Raw genomic sequence first — 22,382 nt, forward strand, 5'->3', positions numbered from 1 at the left:
AGACTCCAATCACTTTTTGATTTTTAACTCAACCCCAATCAAGTCTCTTATAGCTACAAAAAACAGTTTATATGTTTTGGGTATAGCATAAGCCCCCTTATATGAACCGCCCCCCAAAAAAAAATAATTGATACTTACTGTCTTAGCATGCCCAGGTTCAAAAAAGGGACCAATGCAAAATTTCAACCTCCTAGTTTCAACAGTGTGGGCACGCATAAGAATAGACAGACGCACAATTTCTCTTGTTAGTTTGAGTAAATTCTTTGTCTTTCTGATATATTTTTTCTCCCGCAAATATTTCGCTTTTCATTTTCTCTTATTTTTCTTAAGAACATATGCAGCTGTTTCTTTGCATTGTAGGATTAACCTTCTAAGTTTAATTAAAAGGTGAATTCATGAATTATATCTAGAAAATATATAAATTATCAAAATTTAAGCATACTCAACACCCCCTAGTGGACAGATAAAGATTATTTTGCCCTTTTTACTTTGTATTAATATTGATCACGTGGTCTTCATTTTACCCTACGTTGATAGCTTTGTTGTTTGTAGCTCTGATAACAAATTATTAATATATTTTTTTTAATTTATACACATTTTGGAGTAACAATCAGTGTTTTTAGTATTTTGTATCATAGTTTGAAATTGGAATATGTCATTTAGGTATTATTTAGTATCAATTTTTTCATTTGTACTTAGGTATTTTTTATAAATTGATAAAATTATGTGTATATCGGTCTTATGAGTTCGATGAAGGTCAAAGCAGACATCTGACCAGTGTTGTTGATGCTACAAGAGTAGCTGTAGAGACTGGAGAGGTTTATCAAATGGATTAGTAAAGTTGTTAATTTTTTTGGATTAGTAGATAAATTACTTTTTTTAAATTCAGGATTTTAGGAAACCCCTTCAAAAATATACAGTTTTTTTATGAAAATGATTCTATAGAAATTTATAAGTATATTCTTTCTAAAAAAAACTTTCATTCACAGAAAAAATATAGACAGAGATATAAAAAAAATCCTTAAAAAAATGTCTATGTATTAAGAATGTCCTTAATGTCATCTCATATTAACAATCTCAAAAATTTGAAAAAACTTCAACACCTCCCCCAACAAAAAAATCTTAAAGGGCTCAGTAAATGTTCATATTAAACTAGTGGGGTTCAATACCTCCCACAAAGTTAAGAACCACTGATATAACCTATTCCGGATAGGTGAAGATAGTTAACTAGTAATGCGATAAGAGAGCAGGCCACCGGCACCGCAATGTTGGGGAGGGGCAAATTATATATTGGGAATTATATACAGGGGAACCTGCAGTTGTTGTTTTTTAGGAGAGAGAGGGCTGAGACAATGATATTTCTTTGGAATAGGGGTGTGTTGGCCCTTTTATGACAATTTTGATAGATTTTTTTTTTTTCAATAACTTGACGAAAAATCCTCAAAAGTAGGGTCCAATGGCCCTAATGGTTCTGGCTCTACTGGAACACTTATCTTCCCCCTCCCTTAGATAATTTGAGACATAATTGATAAAAGATATATAAAAAAATATTTTGCACAGGAGCATTGCTCCTAGTTTTTCTCTATTTTATATAATGTTTCATATTGGAATATGAAGGATATTATTAAAAACCTAGATACAAAAGATTGAATAGCGGGATATTTTATGGCTTTATCATTTGATATATCGATCGATATTTTATATTGAAACCCATTATTAAAAAGGGTTATACCATTTTATAAACCATGACATTTTTAAATGGGATTTGTCATAATAACTATTATTCTGCTTTTTTTTAAATTTATTTCTCTTAGAAAATACAATTATGACTTATATAATACTCAGCTTTAGTAAAGCCTTTTATTTTGACAGTATATTTTCTTTCAGCTATTTTGATTGATTTGCATAAGTTGACTCTTGTATGTTTTAAAGGAGCTGATTCTACTTATTATGAGCTCAAAAAAGGGCATTACATAGGGTATTTATTTTTATATTAATTTATATAAATCAAGGACTTTTGTTTAGAATTCGTGTCATTTCATATCAAGTCCTTGATAAAATTATCAATTCAATGTATAAAAAAGTTAATAACTATTATTTAAATAATAATTGAGAGTTGGCAAATAGAAAAATGCAGAAGGCTAGATACCATTTGCTTATATCAAATGTTTCCTTTCCCTATCGACTAAAACTTTGGAAAACGTTGAGATAACTTGCTCAATTTGATTTTAGGCGGAGTCTATCCTGCGGACATAATATGTATTGCTATCGTATGGTATCAATCTAGCAATTCAATAAGATTACACACGAAAATATTTAATGACGATTCAACATTATTTTTATTTCTTTCTTCTCATAAATCATTGGAGGATTTCTTTCAACTTTATATCTTAAGATGAATGGAAGACCAGAAATAGTGTTCCTAATTAGACCCGTCTTCTGGAGGGAAACATTATTTTTTCGTTTCCTTTCCAGAATATCAGAAACCATATTTAATTTCACAATGAAAGTTTAGATTAGAATATATTATTTAGATTGAGAACTCAATTTAGAAATTTTATTAATTGAGGTGCTGATGAGATTAGCTAATCGTGTTTGACCAGAAAGAATATCATTTTGATTAGATAGAGTGAGACAGATGGTACTACTAAGTTAAGACCCTTGCTAATATCAGCTGCATTTTATATGATTTTGTGGGGAGGAATTGAATTACTGACATAAAGAGAAGAAACTTCTACGTTTAAAATAGCTTGAGTCCAGGGAAAATATTGTAATTATACTTAAATTCCTATAGATTTATTTTATCATTAACAACAACCTTTTTTCCTTTTCAAACTTTTAAATGTAGTTTTTTCATTACAAACATGTCAACTCTATATATATTATATATACATAAGAAGGCCTTGCTATATCAATTTATCTCATGCTTTCATTTACACATACCGGGAATTGTTTTTTCTACATCTCAACTCAATATTTCCTCCATTCTTTGACAAATATCAACCTGTGAAATTTTGCAGATAATCTTGCAAATATCAAAGAATTCTGGTTGTTTTATTCATTATTGAATGTTATTTCATCAAAAAAATAATAATTAGATCATTTGTCGGTAGCATTAGTTTTCAACAAAAAACGTATCTAGAGTTGACATCTTTGTAACGAAAAAAATACCTTTGAAAATTATTAAAGAAAAAACAGTTGTTGCGTGGGACTTTTCTTGTTCTTTTTTCCATTATGCAATAGTTCGTAACTTCTCCCTCTGAAGTAAGTATTATTGGCTACCTCTTGTGTAAAGTATTTTACAAATGGATCATTAAATTTATTTTAAATATCAAAGGTTCTCCTTTTTACAGCAGTAATTCATTTTCACCCCAAAATCATATATCAGGCAGTTAATGCTAACAAGGGTCTTAATTTAGTAGTATTATGCTTCACTCCCGCCTTCTTCTCGCGCTCTCCTTTTTTTCTTACAATAATGTAATTCTGCGTATGACAGGACAGAAAACCAAAACAAGGTAAACTTTGAAACTTTTGTAGTGAAAAGGCAATGTTCAGATAAAAGCTTAATGGTTGAGGACGAATTAGCGTTGTGTTCCAGGTTCTACTGTATAGGCTGCAAGATAATTGGAGAGAATCTGAACCTAGTAAACAAACAAATCCTTTAAACAAAATGCATACCTTATTAATTCGAATGAATAAATGTCTTATTCGATCTTCAATTTAATATATTTATAGTATTCGCAAATTTTACAGATCTGAATTTGAAGTTACATACTTTATCAATAACATGTAAAATATTATACTTCATATTAGAGTTAACCTTAAAAATAAATTTTGTTAAAATTAAATGAATTACTATGGTATCATGAATTGAATATCTCCTGAAATTTTAAAATAGCACTTAAACCCCTTTCAACAACTTGTGAAGAACCTCTGATCGCTTTACTTAGATCTGCAGCATTTGTGTCCTGTCCAAATACATCCCTTATGAACTCAGCGTTTTCACGATCCCTTCCAAATTCGTCCACCATATTTGCAATGTTTTGAGTCCTTAAAACTGTGGATCGGACTCCGACTTCAGCGTTAGCTGGACTAAATTGTTGAGAAGGAGCTTGCATGGATTGTGAAAATTGAGGTAGGCTTCTTGATTTGGCGATTCCAATCCATAGAATAAAGATCTGAAAAGATAAGTGAGAATAAAATCAATTAAAAGGTGTTGTTTATATTCAAAATACTCCAGTTATAAAAAAACGTCATCCAAATTTTTGGGATCAAATTTCAATGAAAAAGTAATTCAGTCTCCCTATTTTATTATCTGAGTTATGCAAAACTAATTTAAGACTTAGAAAAACAACTAAAATTATTTGATTCTGCATCATTTGAAACTACAAATACCTACAATACTTACAAGTATTCCAAAATATAATTAATAACAAAAATAAAATTTAAGTTAGTCATATAGAAAGTCCCTTCATGGATTTGTTAAAACAATATCTTAGCGGATTCTCATGGTATAAATTGAGGAAAGGTCCTTGTATTCAATTCTCATGTAAGTGAAAAGCGACGACATGTTGGATGCATAGTTGTTGATATGTAGTATTGGATCAAATACTAATTTCTGTTTCACTCTTATACATTTCTTTATACTCTTTATTCATCAAGCTACACGTTATTACTCACTATAAAAGATACTCCTGAAGAAGGAATACAATAAACAAAAAGAGAACAGTAATAAATGATAAGGTGGTTAATGAGCTGATCGAAGTCATCCGCTCTATACCGCACTACAGATATACTTCTGAAACAAACACAATGGTAATTCCAAAATATCAACAATTTCTACCTACTTTTTTCTTCAAATTGTTACCCAACATTGATTTGTTTAGCTCGAATTAGCTTTCGTTGTTAAGAAGTGATCAACTCCCTAACATTAGGTTAGCAATAGTTCCAAAATTGGGAATAATTGACAAAATACCATGTAGTTTCACACTTTTTCTTCTTTCATTTTGGAGTAAAGGTTGAGAGATGCAATGAAAATTGCAAACTGCTATATTTATTAGTGTCTAGAACGTTGATCGAATATGTTGAAAATGAATTAATTTTCATGAAGTTGTGAATATTTTTAGTATTAAATTAAATATAAATAGTCCACCCATAGATCTATGAGTCTAATTGAAGGAGAAAATTAGTAATTAGAAAACTATCCGCTAATTTCAACTCAATCCCCCCCAATAAATAAAAAATATCTATATATTAGGAAATTTCATTTACCAAGATATTTGGAATTTATACTAAGGCGTATGGATAGAAGGAAATTGCACTTTGGAAGATGCGTTTATAGAATAGGGTGATCACTGCCCATATTTTGACTTCCAAAAAAGAGGATATGTGGCCCGATCTGTGTTGGTTTAAGGGAGTGGGGGTTATATTTTTAAATTGGTATTATTGATAGTGAAATATAGATCTCTTTTTTTTTTTAATAAAACGTTCAATAAATTTAAGTTATAGTCCTCGAACGCTCTGGGGAGGATGTAAAAAGAGGACATTCCAGAGCAAAAGTGGGCGGTTTATCACTCTTTATTAGTAATAGAATAAAAATAGCTTTTGATCTATAAATGTGATATATTATTAACATTGTTGGAGGTGCACAATCTTCTCCTACCACAGGTGCCAATATGTATTTGATGTATTTGCAAGTGGGGTCAATTTATGATTGTGGGGAGGATCGTGACTGATAGTTGTTTTTTTGTTGTTGTTTTTTTGAGAACGAATGTTTTTGTTTTTTTATAAATGCCAAATTTTACAAATAACATTTTTTAAGAAGAGACAAAACGTTCTTGAGAATTATTACAGTTTTCTTTTATTTTTATAAGCTTTTATAATTTGAAAGGTATAAAATTTTAAAGGATAACTTATTTTTTTATAGAAGACAAATTGAACAAAAAAAATTCCTATCATTTGACATTTAAAATTTTTATTAATTACATACATTTTTATTACTATAACTATATAAAAAGGGGGGAGTAATGGCCTCTAGGCTCATATGGTTCCGGCGTAACTTTATCTTACCTTTTTTCCAGTGACCCTGTCTTTCCTTACGTATGTGCATGTAGATAGTGCATGAATATGCACTATCAATAAACGGGAATATCGTGACAAGTATTATATGTTAAGTGTATAAGCAATTTACCCACATAAAAGCCCAACAACTAGTTGTTAATGCCATACAAATGTGGGGAATTCCCAAAAAAATATATATATTATTGAGATATAATATTGTAACGGTTTCGATAAGTAATGATCATTCAATAATGATTTTAAAGATTTACTATGTAGATACTTACATAGATGAATCAAATAAAAATAATTATACAATACACAAATACTATTTAATTCATTTTCAGAATGACCATTCTTACCAGGGTATGATAATAAATCCGTAAACGCATATTTCAAACCGATATAATGATGTCACGCCACAGCAATAGTTTGATTCCAACTGCATACCATTCTCAAACGAATGTGTTGATACAAAGCAGTTATGCTTCATTTTTCTCAGACAAATGCGTCAAATACCGTGTGTCCAATTATTATCAAACAAATATTATCAATCATGCGTTTTATTAGTAAATATATGTTGATCTTGACTCAAATTGACTTCTGGTAATCGTAGTAAGAATATTTAAAGTCAATGTCTCCTATACAAGTAGTATGTATTTGACATTAAAAGAGGTGTGGGATAGTATTGGGTCCCGTTTTGTGCGTATATCTTCTAGCTTAGAATCTGATTAGTAAATATATTTAGTTGTGTTTCTTTTTTAAGACGTGAGTGAGCGGGTGGGTTTAATATTACAACAAGGAAGTTGCAATATTTGTACTACAAGATACGGGGACTCAATACAACTCATTTGAAAAGGATGAGCTTGGTTACTATCACGCAGTCTTCTTCTTTTCTTTTTTTTTTTTGTGTGTGTGAGTGTATGTGTGACCCCTCAAATAGTTATTATAATTAACCTCTTCAATACAACATGATTCCATAGAGACAATGTATGATGTGAAGTAATCTATGGACAAGATCACCTTTCTCCTCTCATCCGTAAACAACCTATAAATATTTTTATATTTTCTGATAGAGCAACTCAGTTAAATGGAATGAAGATTGAATAACGTATTGGCAAATGCTTGCAATATTGAGTGTGAACAAACGGTGAAAAACAGGAAAATAAAATATTACATTTTAATTCTGTACACTATATAGAGAATAAGGACTCTGGCTGAAATTAAGTCAACCCATATTAAAGACAAGTGGCCGGTAAAGAACACAACAGAAAGAGAGGATACTCAGAAGAAGAAAAGCTTCTTTTTCCTTCTCTTTACTGATTGCCTTAAAATTGTCAGCTGCCATAAGGTCTATTTTATAGGTATTGAATGGAATTTATGTTGAATTATTTATCATAATGAGACAATACTTATTAATTGCAATATATTTCTCACAATGGAAAATGTAGTGCAGTGTACTGTAATAATAGATAAACTTAGAGGAAAAAGTATCCGGGCTTATCGCACATGAAAATGTTTAATTTTCCAAAAGACATCAATCGAATTGATGTTGGATTTTTATTCATTTTAATTTTAAGATTTACTCGAGATACCGTAGAAAATTTATTCAGGCTCAAAATAATCTTATAATAATTGTTTCAAGTTAGTTTATGAAGGAAATTATCAAAATCGATTTCTTAGATGATTTAATAGAAGGAAGAGTTAAATTAGACTAAGCGGATAATGTATCTTTTGTTCTAAGCTAACTCCTCAGCTAAGAGGAGATACTGTGTTGTCTGACAACAAACTGATATTTGGTATTATATTGTTGGATATATTTTAGACCAAATTGAGACATATCAGCCTGTTTTTATGGACTGTCTTAGTTTTTTTACTTTGGACTCTAGTGATATTGGCCATATTAAAAACTCCTTGATCTAAAAGATTATACTGGTCAATATTTATGCCGTCGTATCAAGGAAGTGTTCAAAAATATATCCATTACAGACGAGAAGCAATTTCACGATCTTATTAAACTAAAAAATTAAATTATTTAAGAGGTATAACCAAAATCCATCAAAATCTAATTAAAAAAGAAACAACAAATATATCCCTACCCGATTGTCATAATATTAACAAAAAAAAATATTCGTTAATATTGCAAAGTTCGTGTTAAGATGCACGAAAAACTTTCTCGAAAGAACAAACAGAGCAAGGATGAATGAGGAACAATGTTCGGGCTACTAAAAGTGGAAGTATGATAAAATTGTGAAACGCATGTTTTGATTATTGGCCACATTTAATTTTAATAAATTATTTAAATTTATTATTTCCTAATAATATTATTTAAGTTTATAGTGTAAAATTCACATAAGTATTTATTATTTAAAAAGTAAATTTGGATTGATGTTTGGAAAACTTTATCACATAGATACTGAGTGTAAAATTTGCTATTGACAGTATGTTTATCGACAGACAATGCAATAACGATGAACCCAATTTCCCACAAATACTTCATGACATAGTTATATTGGCGAAACAGAAATTTAGCAGTCAAATTTGTCACCAGTACGACAGCGACAACCTCCATATACTTTCCCACTGTAGACTTGATCATGAAAGCGAGGACTATTTTAGTTGCCTGATTGTTTTCCTGTCCAAAAAAAATTCCCCTTGCAAATTTCATCCTTTAAGCCAAATAAATTTTATCAATGATGAGGGTTACGTGTTTCTCACGACTTTCAAAGCTTTTAATCCTTGCTTTGAGATACTTGACAGTAGAACTGGGAAGCCCCGTTTCAATTGTCAAAGCACTGCATATTGACTTCAGATATCTTGCTGATGGAATGAAAATAATGTTGGAGGCAATAATGTCCTCGTAAAGATCTGGACTGACATTCTGTCACATCAGGGCAATAGAGAGAAGTGAAGGAGAGTATCTTCTGGCCTTGGGAGAGTTGAAGATGAGGATAATTTGTTGAAAAAGAAATGAAAGGTTCGAATACTGTAGATAATGTCTGCAGAGTTAATGAATTGAAGGAAGTGGTTACTAATATTATCATATGTGTCCGTGTCTTTCTGAAGCTCATTGGATCCCAAAAAAGTTGCAACGTTGATGGCTTCCATTACAGTGTTGTTTCTTTCAGAAAATCTTTGACCGTGGAGTGGAGAACTGGTTTTGAGTTGTGTATGATTATGATATATTTTAAATGATAAGTCATCTTCCACTTCCAGGCTGGCAGAAATATCAAATCCTCTGTCATCTGCAGGTATTACCAGAGCAACATTTGGAACTTTCAATAAAACAAATCTTGAAGGCAATGTTTGAGAAGAAAGCTCCATATAGAGATTTCTTTTACAACTTGTGTCACTCGGAATGGCCCTTCGCTTTTGATGTTAATATGTGACAACAGTTAGGAATGCTTTATAATTTTTAGTTTCTTTTGGCTCTTTTTGATGGTATTCTTTAGCTCGTTATTTATCCATCTGACTTTATAGTGTAGCAAAGTACGGACAATATGTAGAGCTAACTTTTCACGAACGTAGTCTTGGCAAAATCTTGGAGACCATATATTTACTTAAGAATAGTGCTTTTTGTGAGCTTAAGAATCCCATTGCATGATAAGTAACGGAAGGAGCAGAAGTTGTTCTCAAGTAAAATGTTCTTAACATATTCTGCCATCTCAGGTCCTGCAAAGAAAAGTGTTTATGAGTCTGTATCGTATCTTTTCAGCCACACGAGTATTTCACTGGTTTCAATCTCAGTTGTAAACACAGTTAGCTTTGTGCCTAGGTAACTGCATGTCTCTCAAGAAGCAACATAGAAACTTGTTGAGATTTCTTAAACAATATCCAGCAAAATATTCTAATGCTTGATTCTCTGCAGCACATTAAGGATGGGGTGAAAATCTACAAATTTGCGCAATGATATATCATCTAAAATTAAGTTGAACGCTCGATCTTTTTCGTCCAAAGTGTTACATCTCAATGGCAATAGCCTAAGCAAATTAGGACAGAACCCCTCATTCATGTGGAATTTTGACATTCAGTCCTGTATTCATGAAACAGCAGGTAGTTTGAACTTTGCTGAAAGAAGTCTGTAGTACGATGAACTTTTGTAGTAGGCACTGACAGCAAAAGTTCTGTATTTATTTGTATAGGAGTACTCGATCTTTTCGACTGCATCACATAGCTCAATAGATATAAGGAAATGTTGCAGTTTAGAAAGGTATGGCTGCATTGTAGAGATTATGTGTTTCTAATTTGTCAGAGGTATGAGTTTAGCTTTTTTTCTTGCTGCAATCTTTTTTTATCGTCCCATTTTTGAGATAGATATACTGTCTGAGTTTTAGTATTAGAGAAAGTTCTTCGGATTTACCGGGTGCAGAGACTGCAGAGACATCCATGCAAATGATCTGCAATGATCTACAAAAAAATGTTTTCTAAAGATCTATATCTTATAAGTATATATCATTATCAAACAAATTGGGATCTTATCATGAATACGTCGTAGGAGGGTAAATAGAACTTAGTGGAAATTGCATTAGGTATCACTATCATTTTTTTTTAAGCAGCATTCATGATTATGCAGTACTCAAAATACTTATCACAAAGCTTAAAGTCTAAGACTAACGTTGCATGAATCACTCGACCTTCCTGTTAAATCGGCTCGACGAGAATTCTGAATCCATCTTTTGCAGAAATTTATCGTTGAAATATAAAGCAATGCAGGTGGTTGTCTTTCCAATTGTTGGAACAATTTATCTCAGCACAATAAGTTCCTCCAGCCGGTTTTTTTTTTTTTTTTTTGATTAAGGACACTGAAAAGTAAATGAGCCAAGTCTTCTTTGTTGAAGTAGAGAAATGTTTTATCTAGTCATTAAAATGTGGAAGCAATATTAAAATGTTTTTTAAGGGGCTTAAAGTTTACTATAACCATATTACCTAATTAATGTTCGTTGAAATATTTAAATTTTTGAAGATTTATTTGCTTATCTGTCTTGTTGATACACAATGAAGGTTTTTTGGGCACTATTGTCGCACATTTGTCAATAGCACTTGCCTGTAGCTAGACTTCTATATCAAGGTCCTATAACCTTCCTGTATATGTATATACTCTGTGGTAATACTCTGACTCAAGTAATAAAGATAAATTATTGGTTATACATTTCTGTCCTTATTTTAAGTATTTCTTTTCTTTTTTTTTTTTTCTCACATACTTAAATTTTTCAACTATCGTTTGACAAAATTTCATGAATATGACTTGAACCATCTATGGGATATTATTGCTGATATTGTATGTAGCAAAATGTGAAGGTGAGAAAATGAAGTATTTATTTATGTCGAAAAGTTCAGATTACTCTGTTGCTGTCGAATAAATAAAGGAAATATTGGCCTAACTTAAATCAAAAGAAAAGGCTACATTAAATAAAGGTTCTAATCGTCTTCAAATCTTTTTCTTTTGGAATCCCTTAACATACCTATAGACTAGGGATTTATTTTTTAATTTTGCACGGGTACCCTATTTTTTTTTCATTAAATTGCGGGACCTAGGGCAAATCCACCCTCTAAAACTGGCTATCGGCATTAAAACAACCATATCGATTAGGATTTTGTAATGATTTTTTTTTGTCCTATTCTCTTAGTTGTTTGAAGGAAACTACCTTAGATGGAAGTTGTAATTCTATAAAATGATAATTTAAAATGTATCATTTCATAAAAACTAATATACTTTTTCTGGTTATAGAAAAAAATAGCTTATGAAAAACTGGCAAAAAAAGGAATGAAGAAGTGGAAAAAATGGCACAATTATTTTATGTTGAACTATATAAGTGGTTAACACTATTTATCGACATCTCTGTAAAAGTATAATATGTATGTTTTAGCATATTTCCAATAATACTAAGGAAGAGTCTTTGTATTCATTGTACTTGCATATAATGTATTTTTATTTTTTTTTAACCATAAATAGAACCAAGTATTTGGGAAATTGTTTTTTATCTACATGAGTAATTCTGTAATACGGATAGCTTGACGTCAAAACATCAGTTATTAAATAAGGCTCACAAGATTTATTTTTTTTGCCGGATTCAATATATATATATGTCACAGTAGAGATTGAAATCCAGTAGAATCGTTGATTCTCCATGTAGAGATCGTAATCTGTGCTAGGACAGATTATGATCATGATCTCTACTAGGAGAATCTATAATTCTACTAGTAGAGCTTACAATCCTATTTTCTACTAGGACAAATTACAATTGTACTCAGTGAGATAGTAGTATTGAATATTTGAAGAGGTTGTGTGTTTTCGAAAATACCGTAACCGGTAATTTCATTCCCAGCAAATTCATCTATTGTCTTTTCATTCCTAGTAATTTCATTCCCAGTTAATTAATTCCCATACGTACATTTCATTCCAACTTTGAAGTGAGCTATTTAGTGACGTAATACGGCTTATGTTTCTACACGAGTTAGTAGTTTTTGTCTAGGGTTGTAGAGGGAGGGCTTAGCAGTGAGCTATCGGCACTGGAGATGAGTGATGATTAGTGGTGGATAGGAGACGGATACGAATGAATTATGGTATTTATGAATTAGAAATAACGTCATGATAAATCTCTTTAATAGTGACTAGAAATGGAATCTCAATCTGTTAATATTATGTATACCTTGGGAAATACAAGTAAATCCAGGCATTGCTCCTACTCCTTCTCATCCATTGACAATCATCAATTTCATCATCCTCTTTTCTCTTCCCTTTCGTCTTTTCACAAATCAAATCTACGTAAACAATAACTATAAGCAAATTGCTCGGGCCCCTAAATCACTTCTCCAGGTGCACTTACTCTCCCCTGATTCAAGCTCAATTCTGGATTGAATCCTACAAGTTACAACAATCCTCATCATGCTGAGATTTTTAATAAATATATCATTCATCCCCTTCACATTCAATCACAATTTTTCAAACTTCAAAAAGTAGGTTTCAAAGTATTTTGAAGGAATCACGGAATACTAATAATATGGTCCGTTGCAAAGAATCTTTGACATTCATATGCAATCAATTTCTTCATCAAGAGGTCATGAAAAGGATTGTACTAAAGTTATAGAACTAGATCAAGATGGGGACCTCGTCCATTAAAGTCTGCATGATTTTCTGAATATGATATATAATATTAAATATATCTAAATATTCTATTAACTTATCACAATCATAAATTGGGATGTGCTCACTTCGACCCTTCACTTGTGCTTCCCTCACTGTGCCTCAGGAAACAACACTTTTCTTTGTAGCAAATAACCATCTTCATATTACGGGGAGGATTTTGTATCCTAACGAATGGATATAAAAACATGGTTCCAAGACCCTTCCGAAATAAAACATGAGTTTTATGGTGGATAAATACAAGAACTCGATTGATCTGTTGAGTTGTCGAGCTTTGAAGATTGAATAGGAATAGGAGATCTTCAATGTTTGAGGTTGAAATATCATTGACTAATATAATAATAACTATAATTTTTATTTCACAGTCAAATTCAAACTCAGAAAGTTCATGACTTGAATGAAACATTGAATCATTGAATCAGTTCACTAAAAATATTCGTACCCTGAATCAGTTCTAAAATCTCCAATAAAAATACTTTGCTACCATTTTTCGGAATGATTCTAACTGATTTTTTTAAAAACCTATATCGAATCAATATAGTAACGTATTATATATAAAATTATTCAATATATACAAAATATAAATTTTAAAAATATGGTGTATCATTGATTACTACATTACGGTATTCATTTGGATCAAACTGCATTTAATCCAAATTAGTATTAAGGAATACAAGCTGATTAAATGATTCATTAGAAAAAAAACATTTTGAAATGTCATTTCAAGGGCCCTTGATGGTGATATACAAAGAGGAAATTATCATGAATGGGCAATTCTTGTTTGATATAATCTTTTTTTCTGGATATTGAGAGTTGAATAAAAAATCAACTGGAAACGATTCTGAATTATGCTCCAAGTAATATATTTAATGAAATTGTTCATATTGAACGGTTTACTTCCAAAGATTTAATACAGCTTATTTTAATAGAAGTAAAAGGTTAAAATATCACAATTTACTGCATTATGCAATAGAAGGTTGTTTCTGACAGCCTATCCATGTGTATAATGCACCTACACAAAACTTAATTGATTCGATTTGGAGGTCAGAACAGTGTTTGAATCGTTTATGTATCCTAAATAGTTCTTTGTGCAACAATTTGTTTTTCCTCAAAATGGAAATTGATGATTATATTCTTCTGTACAACTTGCCGAAGGAACTTTAATGAAATAAACGTCATTTCTAATCCATAAACACCATAATTCATTCGTATCCGTCTCCCATCTATCACTAATCATCACTCATCTCGAGTGCTAACAGCCCACTGCCAAGCCCTCCATCTACATCCCTACACAAAGACTACTAACTAGTGTAGAAACATAAGCCTTATTACGTCACTAAATATACATCTTCAAAGTGGGAATGAAATGTCCTACGACAGATCACGATATCTACAAGGAGAATCAACTATTCTACTGGATTTCAACCTCTACTGTGACATATATATATTTACGTACCATGTACAAAAAATTTCAATGATTTTTTACTATTACGTGCAATTTTTTTTCTCACATCAGTTTTCCTCTGATATTATTAAAATTAAGCCCAAAAATTAGCAATTATATGTTTCGTAATAAACTTAGCTACATGATTCGTTATCAGCGCTAAGGATTTTAGTTTCAGTTAGAACATTATAGAAAACTTCTTCAATGTTAGTAGTTTTTATAAGATTTATAAATTATGATTATACACAGTAGTGTGCTGATACGTTTTATGAATATGATAATGTATTTATGAACTATAATGGAGAATTCAAAATTATCTTTTCCTCTAAATAGTCGATATATTAAATAATTGTAAATAAGAATTCATTTTTAATTTTTTTTTCTATCGTTGTGATCACTCAAATTAACAGTTAGTTATTTTTTTATTTTGTATTAAAATGGGCGAAAAAAATGTATTGATGGGTTGAGCAATGCTTGGTATCGGTAATATCGACATCTAATGTGATATTGATAATCTTGAAATGGAAAATAAAATCGTCTCCTCTAAAAAAAAGCAACTTATTTTGAACATTACCACCTAGCTAAAATTATAATTAAAATAACAATTGTACATCTACTTTGCTCGGGAAATAAGAAATTAATATAGGCAAACCTATTTAATTTCTTCAAATTAATATGAATAAAATAAACAAAACAAAATATTAGAGAATATCAATTTATTTTTTAACATAAAGCAGCAGAATGATCAATACCTAAACTAATGCGTTTGGCTTCAACTTCCAACACCACTTTAGATGGTATATATTTATCATTTACTTTTCCGAGTCCTAAACAACCACTACGATTTTTCCCCCATAAATATAAATCCCCCTTTGAATTTATCACAGCGTTTGTGCCAACTCCGCTAAAAATCTTTGTAGGATAAACGTCAGGTTCCCATTTACTTTTTCCGAAATATGTGGAAGGAATTGCTAAAGGAACAGTAGAATATTCAACATCTTGTCCAATTCCAAGTATTCCATATCCCCACACATATAACTCATGATTTTCTGTACGAAAATATATAGATGATTGATTATTATGAAGTATAGTTAAATTGCATACCATTCAATACATAACAGACAGAGCCCCCTGAAGCAACGTCAATAATCCTCCCAAGTTCCTTATTGAGTGGTAATAAAGTAGGTCTATTAATTTGTTGCTCATCCGAAACGAAATTAAACTGTCCATACTCTGCATTTCCCCAGCCAAAGACTTCGCCCTTATCTGAACAAAAATACTGATTAATAGAAATGAAGAAAAGTGCGATATAAGTATACAAAATGATTTGTTAAAATTAATTGTTAATACCATTTAAGGCAAGACAACAGTCAGCTGCACATGCCAACTTCACAATCCTTTCGTTCTTTATATCTCCTTTCACAAGTGAAACAGATCCTTGATTGTTGTAATGTTCTAGCCCTGTCTGACCATCTGCACTCCAACCACAACTAAAGACTCTTCCTTCTTCTGACAAGAATAGACTGTGATCCTGTCCTGCAACTATATTCTGAATGCGATCACCATTAAAATGATCGAGAGTATGAACGTTTCTATTTAAAAAATAATCCTCATTTTCTATAATATGTCGACCACATTGTCCATACGCATTATTTCCCAAAGTAAAAACCCGTCCATCTTTGGACAATATCAAGGAATGGGCTCTACCACAGGATACTTTGGAAATCCTTGCCTCATCTGGGAGTTGAATTTTTGTAGGTTGAATCAGGATATCAAGTGGTTTATTTTTTTCATTTGAATGATACCCAATTTGCCCATCCTTATTTAAACCGCATCCTAGCAATTGATATTCCTTATTCTAATAGTAAAAAAGGAGAAATATTTCATAGAAATCATATTTCTATAAGCTAAAAGTACATTAATACTTTTGTAACAAATAAGGTGAATCCAAAACCACAAGAAACATCAACTACATCCTTTGTTTCTGCATGCGAACATCTGACTGGATGATGACGATGGACAATAGGTTTAAAATATCCATTCTTTTTGTAACGAACAAGAGATTTTTTGATGGGCTGTAAATATTCTGGAATTCCAAGAGCACCGTAGGAGGAGAGTCCCCAAACATAAATTCTGGATAAACTATTTCTGCTTGTTAAATCAATATCTAAAATGAAGAGTAAATATATATTGAGGTATACTAAATATCTTGCTATTTTTAGATATAGAATACTCACAGTCTGATTCCTTGATGTGATCAGGAGGCATTGGAAACAATCGATTGTTCCGTGTCATTCTGTAAAGCTTTTTAGTGTATTCTTGCCTTGGAATTTTCGTTACACTACTCATCATTTTTTTACAAATAGAGACCAATGGAAAACATTGTTTCCCCATGATTTGCATTCTAGGATGATAAATGTTATTAGGCAATAGAGTAAATGAGAAAAAACTTTTTGAATAGTTATTTTTTCAATAATATAAGGTTAACACCCAAATCCAATTGATTGGATGAGTGTCATACTCGGAAGTTAAGCCAATATATTTAAATAAATACGTATGTAAACATTAAGGGTACATATTATGAAAATGATTCTAATCAAAATAATCATCAATATCAACAATTGGATCTAATATATCGATCCCATCAATATTAAGCTGATTAAGTATCAAGTTTTCAAAGGTTTCTTCAAGGTCCGTTTCCCCAATTAAAACTGCTCCTTTTAATCGTCCATTAGACTTTATTATTTTTACAAATTCTTTTCCTTCCGTGATCCTAAGTTCAATTTCATAGTCCTCTTGGTTAAGATGTTGTGCGTTATAAAGACCCAAGAGAATTACTTTATAACCGAAAAAGGTCGTCACATGAGAAAACAATTCGAAACAAAAGTCCAAGTAACTTTGTCCCTCTTCTTCATCCGCCATCCTTATGCCCGCAAAAGCTCCCATTTGTCTCGCTTGAGTCCATAAACGCATTTGAAACCACTCCGAGGATGCACTCATCCAAATAGGATTGCAAACATCACCCGCTGCATATATAAATGGCAAATTGGTACGCATGTTTTCGTCAACGTCGATCCCATTTTCTGTAAGTTTCAAACCTATGTTCATTGTATCCCCATTTGGGATTACTCCTGTTGCTGAGACAATAAAATCAACACCAAAGACTTTTCCATTAGTAAATTCTATATATACATTCCAATCTTCATTATTATCATTATTTCCAAATTGACATTCACTTAGATGTTCTGGTTTCGCAGAAAATATTCGTTTGATCTCAGTAGATTTTTCAATATGAATGCATTTTCCTTTATTATTTGATCCTTCAATAGAAATTTTACTATGCCAATCCGGTCCCAAGGCAGCGCCTTGACTATTTGAAGAAGAAGTCGAGCTCATAGAAAATTTCATACGTTTCACAGGGACTTCATCACATGTTGATGAACCTTCTTGTCTAGGAGAATTAAGGGCATTTAACAAAAATTGTCCACTTACTTCGTCAAAAAACGCAGATATTAAATGATCATCTTTCATTGCCCATAAAACATCGACATTTTTAAGGGAGTAAACAAGCTCAGCCGCAATACCTCCGTTCCCTATGACAGCCAAGCGTTTCGAAGATGCTAATTTAGCCTGGAAATTTGAAACTGACTCAACATCTCGTATAGTAATAATATGTTTCAAAACATTATGGTCTCCTTTTTCTTCAAAAGGCATATTTGGACGTGCTCCTAAACAAAGACAAGCCTTTTCATATTCAATCTTCATACCATTGTTAGTACAAGCTATCCTTGACTGTGGATTCATTTCTATGACTTGTGTATTAATTAAAATTTTCAAATTTGGTATAGTAGACTCCATTTCAATAGCACTTTGTTCAATGACATCAAAAGAAGTTAGGATTTTTGATAAATGACGAAGATTTGAGACCCTTTTTACAACTGAACACATCGAGACTAAAATAACAGAATCACATTCTGAGATTTCACATAACTTTTCCGCACATGAAACTCCAGCAATTCCCCCTCCAATGATTAGATACTTGCAGGTGGTTTTTTTTTCTGGTTGCATAGTCTGTAATAGAAAAAATAAATGATTCAGCAGGATATTTTACAGCAAATTGGGTTATCACAGTAGGGACATTTTCCAAAAATTGTATTTATGCTACGTTTACATTCAGGATGAGTTCGTAAATATTCAAATAGGCAAGGCTCATGAAAGGACTTTGAGCAACGAGTATCATCACAAGTTTTATTTGGTAAAATAGGTTCTTCATTGACATCACAAAGACGATAACAGTAACAAATACCACAGTCTAAATTATAGTCCTCAATATTAACAGATTCTGACATTGGAAAAGGGTTTCCATCTAATAATGCAAGGCCTAGATTATTTAAAACGGATATATCTTCATTATAATTAGTCAAGACTCGACTTAGTCTAGCTCTGAGAGTTGCGGTTTTTGATTCTGGTCCAAGGAGGTTAACACGAGGAAACATGGAGTCTTTGAGATTAAGAGACACATGAGCTGATACACCTGGAGAAACAACAAACCGTCGATATAAATCTGATTTCCTGGGATTAGGAGGATCAAGAATCCAAGTGTGTGCGTCAAGTAATTCCAACTCATTCCAATAAGACGTAAATGATTGAATTTGTAGTTCCCAGTCGTCATACAAAGCTTGGAGGGAGGAATATCGTCGCATCTCTATTTCTTCTCCTCTCTTGGGCAAGTCCCAGGTCCACCTATCAAAGTTAGTACGCCGTATATTCATTCAATATCAGTATATTCATTCACAATTCATTACCGACTTATCTCCTCATTAGGGTAGGATGAAGGAATACAAACCAACAAATCATGCTTTCGTTCAGCCTCGTCAACTAATTGAAAATGTATTTCTAAATTATCCAAATTCATAACTGAAATTCGGCTCCACCCAATGGCGTCAGCATCTTTAAGTATTTGATAATAAAAGTCTGGACTGCGAACAACGGCACCATCTGAGCCACATTGTTCCACAGTTGTTGTACGCCCATCAAAGCTAATTGGAAGTTTGAAGGCTCTTTTTACGTCTGCTTTGAACATCACCGCATTAAGTTTGTTTATTATTTGATATTTATACTGCTGTGTCAAGGACAACTTTAGTAGTCCTTAGCCAATGAATTTTATGTGAAGGAATACTTTGAATAAGTTGCGTGAGTCATTCAAGTCCTGAAGTAAAAGATGTGTTTGGGTAGTTTGTAGCGGTTGTACAACAACAATTAATTGTTGAGCAATTAAACTTTCAAGTTCGAATCGGAAAGTAATTATGAGTTCTATAATTAAATATTGAATAGTAAAATATAAACATTTTTCAAATAAAATAGATACTTAGCCTGATTGTTTCACCATAAGCATGACATATTATAAGATAAAATAAATATTTCTAATAATTTCTAATCTAATTCCCTTAATCCCATGACAAAAAATTGAAAAAAAAATAAGTTTTAGTAGGTTCCCAAACGATGAATTTAGGGATCGATTATATTAAACGAGTATGTACATGAAGTTATAATAAACGTCTAATAAATTCTACTTGGTAAACTCATATGAATTTTGTACGATTATAATGTTTGTCGTTGTTGTAATTTTTTCTTAACATCACATGGTATTTTAAGCAACTATTATATTTTTTACATCTAATTCCCATGCAGTGATATTAGGCCTGATGAGTTATATACTCACGGAATTGGTTTAGAACTCAGAAAATATGCATATTTATCGATGATTTGGAGTTGCAAATTTTAAAATATTTGTAGATTTAGAGCTGGGATCTGTTAGTATTATAAATTCAACCTCAAGAATCTATTCGAATCATACTTTAGAAATCAAATTTAAATTCTCCCTAAAATAATAAATCAACATCATTTTTTTTATTATTATTAAAACCAGAAACAATCTAAGAATCAATTATTTATTATACATTATTTTATATTAAATACAATAATTTTTTGGATTTAGACACAAACAATGAATTATCGTTAGATTTGACATTTTATTCACTCTTCTAATTGCTCCAGGATCACTATGTCTCTTGTGTTTTCTATTTTCTTGTACATTAACAGAGGGACTTTTAAACTATGAAATTATACGTTTTCTAAGATATTAATTCAATCAATTTAAAAATCATCATATAATTTTACTACCCACATAGCACTTAAAAACAAGGTACATTGTTTATATTAGTCTTTCTCAACCCTTATTGACGGTGAAGAGCAAAATCCGCAAATTTTAACTTTTTGTTATACGAGACATTAGAAGAAATCAATTCCTCAATTTTAGTAATCATTTTTTTTGGTTCCACATAATAGTCTTTCTACCTTTCAAATTAGCTATGACGTTATGATTTATGAATTGCATCAACAATCTCAACTTCATTTGACGTCACAATATTCCCAAGCTTTGAAACTGGAAGCTTCTAGTGTTCTTATGAATTATGATATAGATATAAGATAATGATAAAAAGTCAGCTCTTGCTCTATATACAATCTTAATTGGATATCTGACAAATTATTGAGTAGATCGAAGGAGAGAAACGCGTCTATTTGTTCATTAATAATTCCAATGATTTCCTGCGTCTTGCTTTTCAAGATACTTTTTTTAATTCTTTTTATTAGTTATGACATGTAAAATGATAAGATTTTTTATCCGATAGGTGCTTCTTCAAAGTCTCTTCAAAAATGTAATGACTATGAGCCATACATGAATTCTAGTAGGCGTCTAATCATTACTACAAGTTCACGTAAAATATCAAGCCATATCCAAGTCCTTGAATATTTTCATCGAACCCTCAGATTTCATTCACGCTCATTTCAAGTCCATAACTAAAATATGGGGTTCATAGTGCTAAGGCTTTTTTTGAAAGCACAATATACTAGCTTTGGAGTCCAAGTCGAGTAGCAAGACCTAAGTATGGAGTCTAAGTTAAGTCTCGAGTCCTAGATTGTGAGATTGTCATCAAAATATGGACTCAACTCCAAGTGGGGTCGCATGCCTAGAGTCCAAGTTCCCACCTCTGGCAATAATTGACCATTGTATCTTAAATTATACATTTATTATTATACTATTAACTATTATAATGACAATTAATAAATCATAGATATATGTTTAGTTAATTGAAAACTCCTCTTTAACTTTGAAGAGGTGACAAGTGATAAAGTCAAGAGAAGTCCGATACACCACTAATACTTACATCATTAAGTTAAATTAATAATTACGTTTTTATGGTCGTTAATAAAGGATTCTCTCTAGAGTCCTTTAGTTGTTAAAAGATTGAATCAATGAGTTCTTATCCTATCTGGAGAAGCACAAGCTCCAATCACGTAACCTGTTGTGGTGATAAACATCAATTTTTATGACAAATTCCTGTTATGATCTTTGTCCAATTATAAAGAGTAATAGTTTGTCGTCGTTGTAGTTTTTTAACAACATCACGTGGTGTTTTATTTAACTCTTCCATTTTGGGTTAGCATTTTATATCACCAAAAATTGTTTTTGAGGCGAAAATGATAGACCCACTTCACGTTCACAGCTCAAAATCAAAGTAGACATTTTTTAAAAAGGTTTTCTAAAGTAAATCGTTAAAAAAATAATGGAACTAATTATTTAAACGGATAAATTTGTCCTTCAAAAATAAAGTATCAACTTCAGTTCGTGTTTGTACAAGATTATGTAGTATCAGTTTCATTCAAATGATATTA

At 31.4% G+C, this 22,382-nt stretch overlaps 3 protein-coding genes and 3 long non-coding RNA genes across 7 annotated transcripts; 1 reads left to right on the top strand and 5 right to left on the bottom strand.

Moving 5' to 3' along the window:
* Window positions 1–2,178: 2,178 nt before the first annotated feature.
* LOC121118711 (uncharacterized) lies at window positions 2,179–6,774 on the bottom strand. Its single transcript, XR_011780251.1, has 3 exons — window positions 6,420–6,774; window positions 3,679–4,178; window positions 2,179–3,613 (listed from the first exon to the last, which is right to left on the bottom strand). It is a non-coding gene; the product is annotated as an uncharacterized lncRNA (long non-coding RNA).
* Window positions 6,775–12,387: 5,613 nt separating this feature from the next.
* On the top strand, window positions 12,388–13,797 carry LOC121117987 (uncharacterized). The gene is made up of 2 exons (XR_005864292.2): window positions 12,388–13,515; window positions 13,567–13,797. It is a non-coding gene; the product is annotated as an uncharacterized lncRNA (long non-coding RNA).
* A 1,551-nt stretch (window positions 13,798–15,348) lies between these two features.
* LOC121117281 (RCC1-like G exchanging factor-like protein) lies at window positions 15,349–18,716 on the bottom strand. Its single transcript, XM_040711658.2, has 5 exons — window positions 16,883–18,716; window positions 16,571–16,812; window positions 15,996–16,503; window positions 15,750–15,911; window positions 15,349–15,694 (listed from the first exon to the last, which is right to left on the bottom strand). Exons 1-5 carry the CDS (start codon window positions 17,046–17,048, stop codon window positions 15,369–15,371), a joined length of 1,404 nt encoding a protein of 467 aa, XP_040567592.1. The 5' UTR covers window positions 17,049–18,716; the 3' UTR covers window positions 15,349–15,368.
* On the bottom strand, window positions 17,048–18,713 carry Pyroxd1 (pyridine nucleotide-disulfide oxidoreductase domain 1). The gene has a single exon (XM_040711657.1). The coding sequence runs from the start codon at window positions 18,711–18,713 to the stop codon at window positions 17,238–17,240; it is 1,476 nt and encodes a 491-aa protein (XP_040567591.1). The 3' UTR covers window positions 17,048–17,237.
* Fancl (E3 ubiquitin-protein ligase Fancl) lies at window positions 17,048–19,819 on the bottom strand. The gene is made up of 2 exons (XM_040711659.2): window positions 19,451–19,819; window positions 17,048–19,388 (listed from the first exon to the last, which is right to left on the bottom strand). The coding sequence occupies exons 1-2, from the start codon at window positions 19,726–19,728 to the stop codon at window positions 18,740–18,742; spliced, it is 927 nt and encodes a 308-aa protein (XP_040567593.1). The 5' UTR covers window positions 19,729–19,819; the 3' UTR covers window positions 17,048–18,739.
* Window positions 19,820–20,582: 763 nt separating this feature from the next.
* Window positions 20,583–22,382, bottom strand: LOC121117284 (uncharacterized). 2 transcript variants are annotated; one of them, XR_005864145.2, is made up of 2 exons: window positions 21,900–22,382; window positions 20,583–21,720 (listed from the first exon to the last, which is right to left on the bottom strand). It is a non-coding gene; the product is annotated as an uncharacterized lncRNA (long non-coding RNA). The 2 variants fall into 2 exon arrangements; XR_005864146.2 differs by having other exon boundaries at window positions 21,875–22,382.

Source organism: Lepeophtheirus salmonis, chromosome 5, assembly GCF_016086655.4.
Source record: "Lepeophtheirus salmonis chromosome 5, UVic_Lsal_1.4, whole genome shotgun sequence".
NCBI lineage: Eukaryota > Metazoa > Arthropoda > Copepoda > Siphonostomatoida > Caligidae > Lepeophtheirus > Lepeophtheirus salmonis.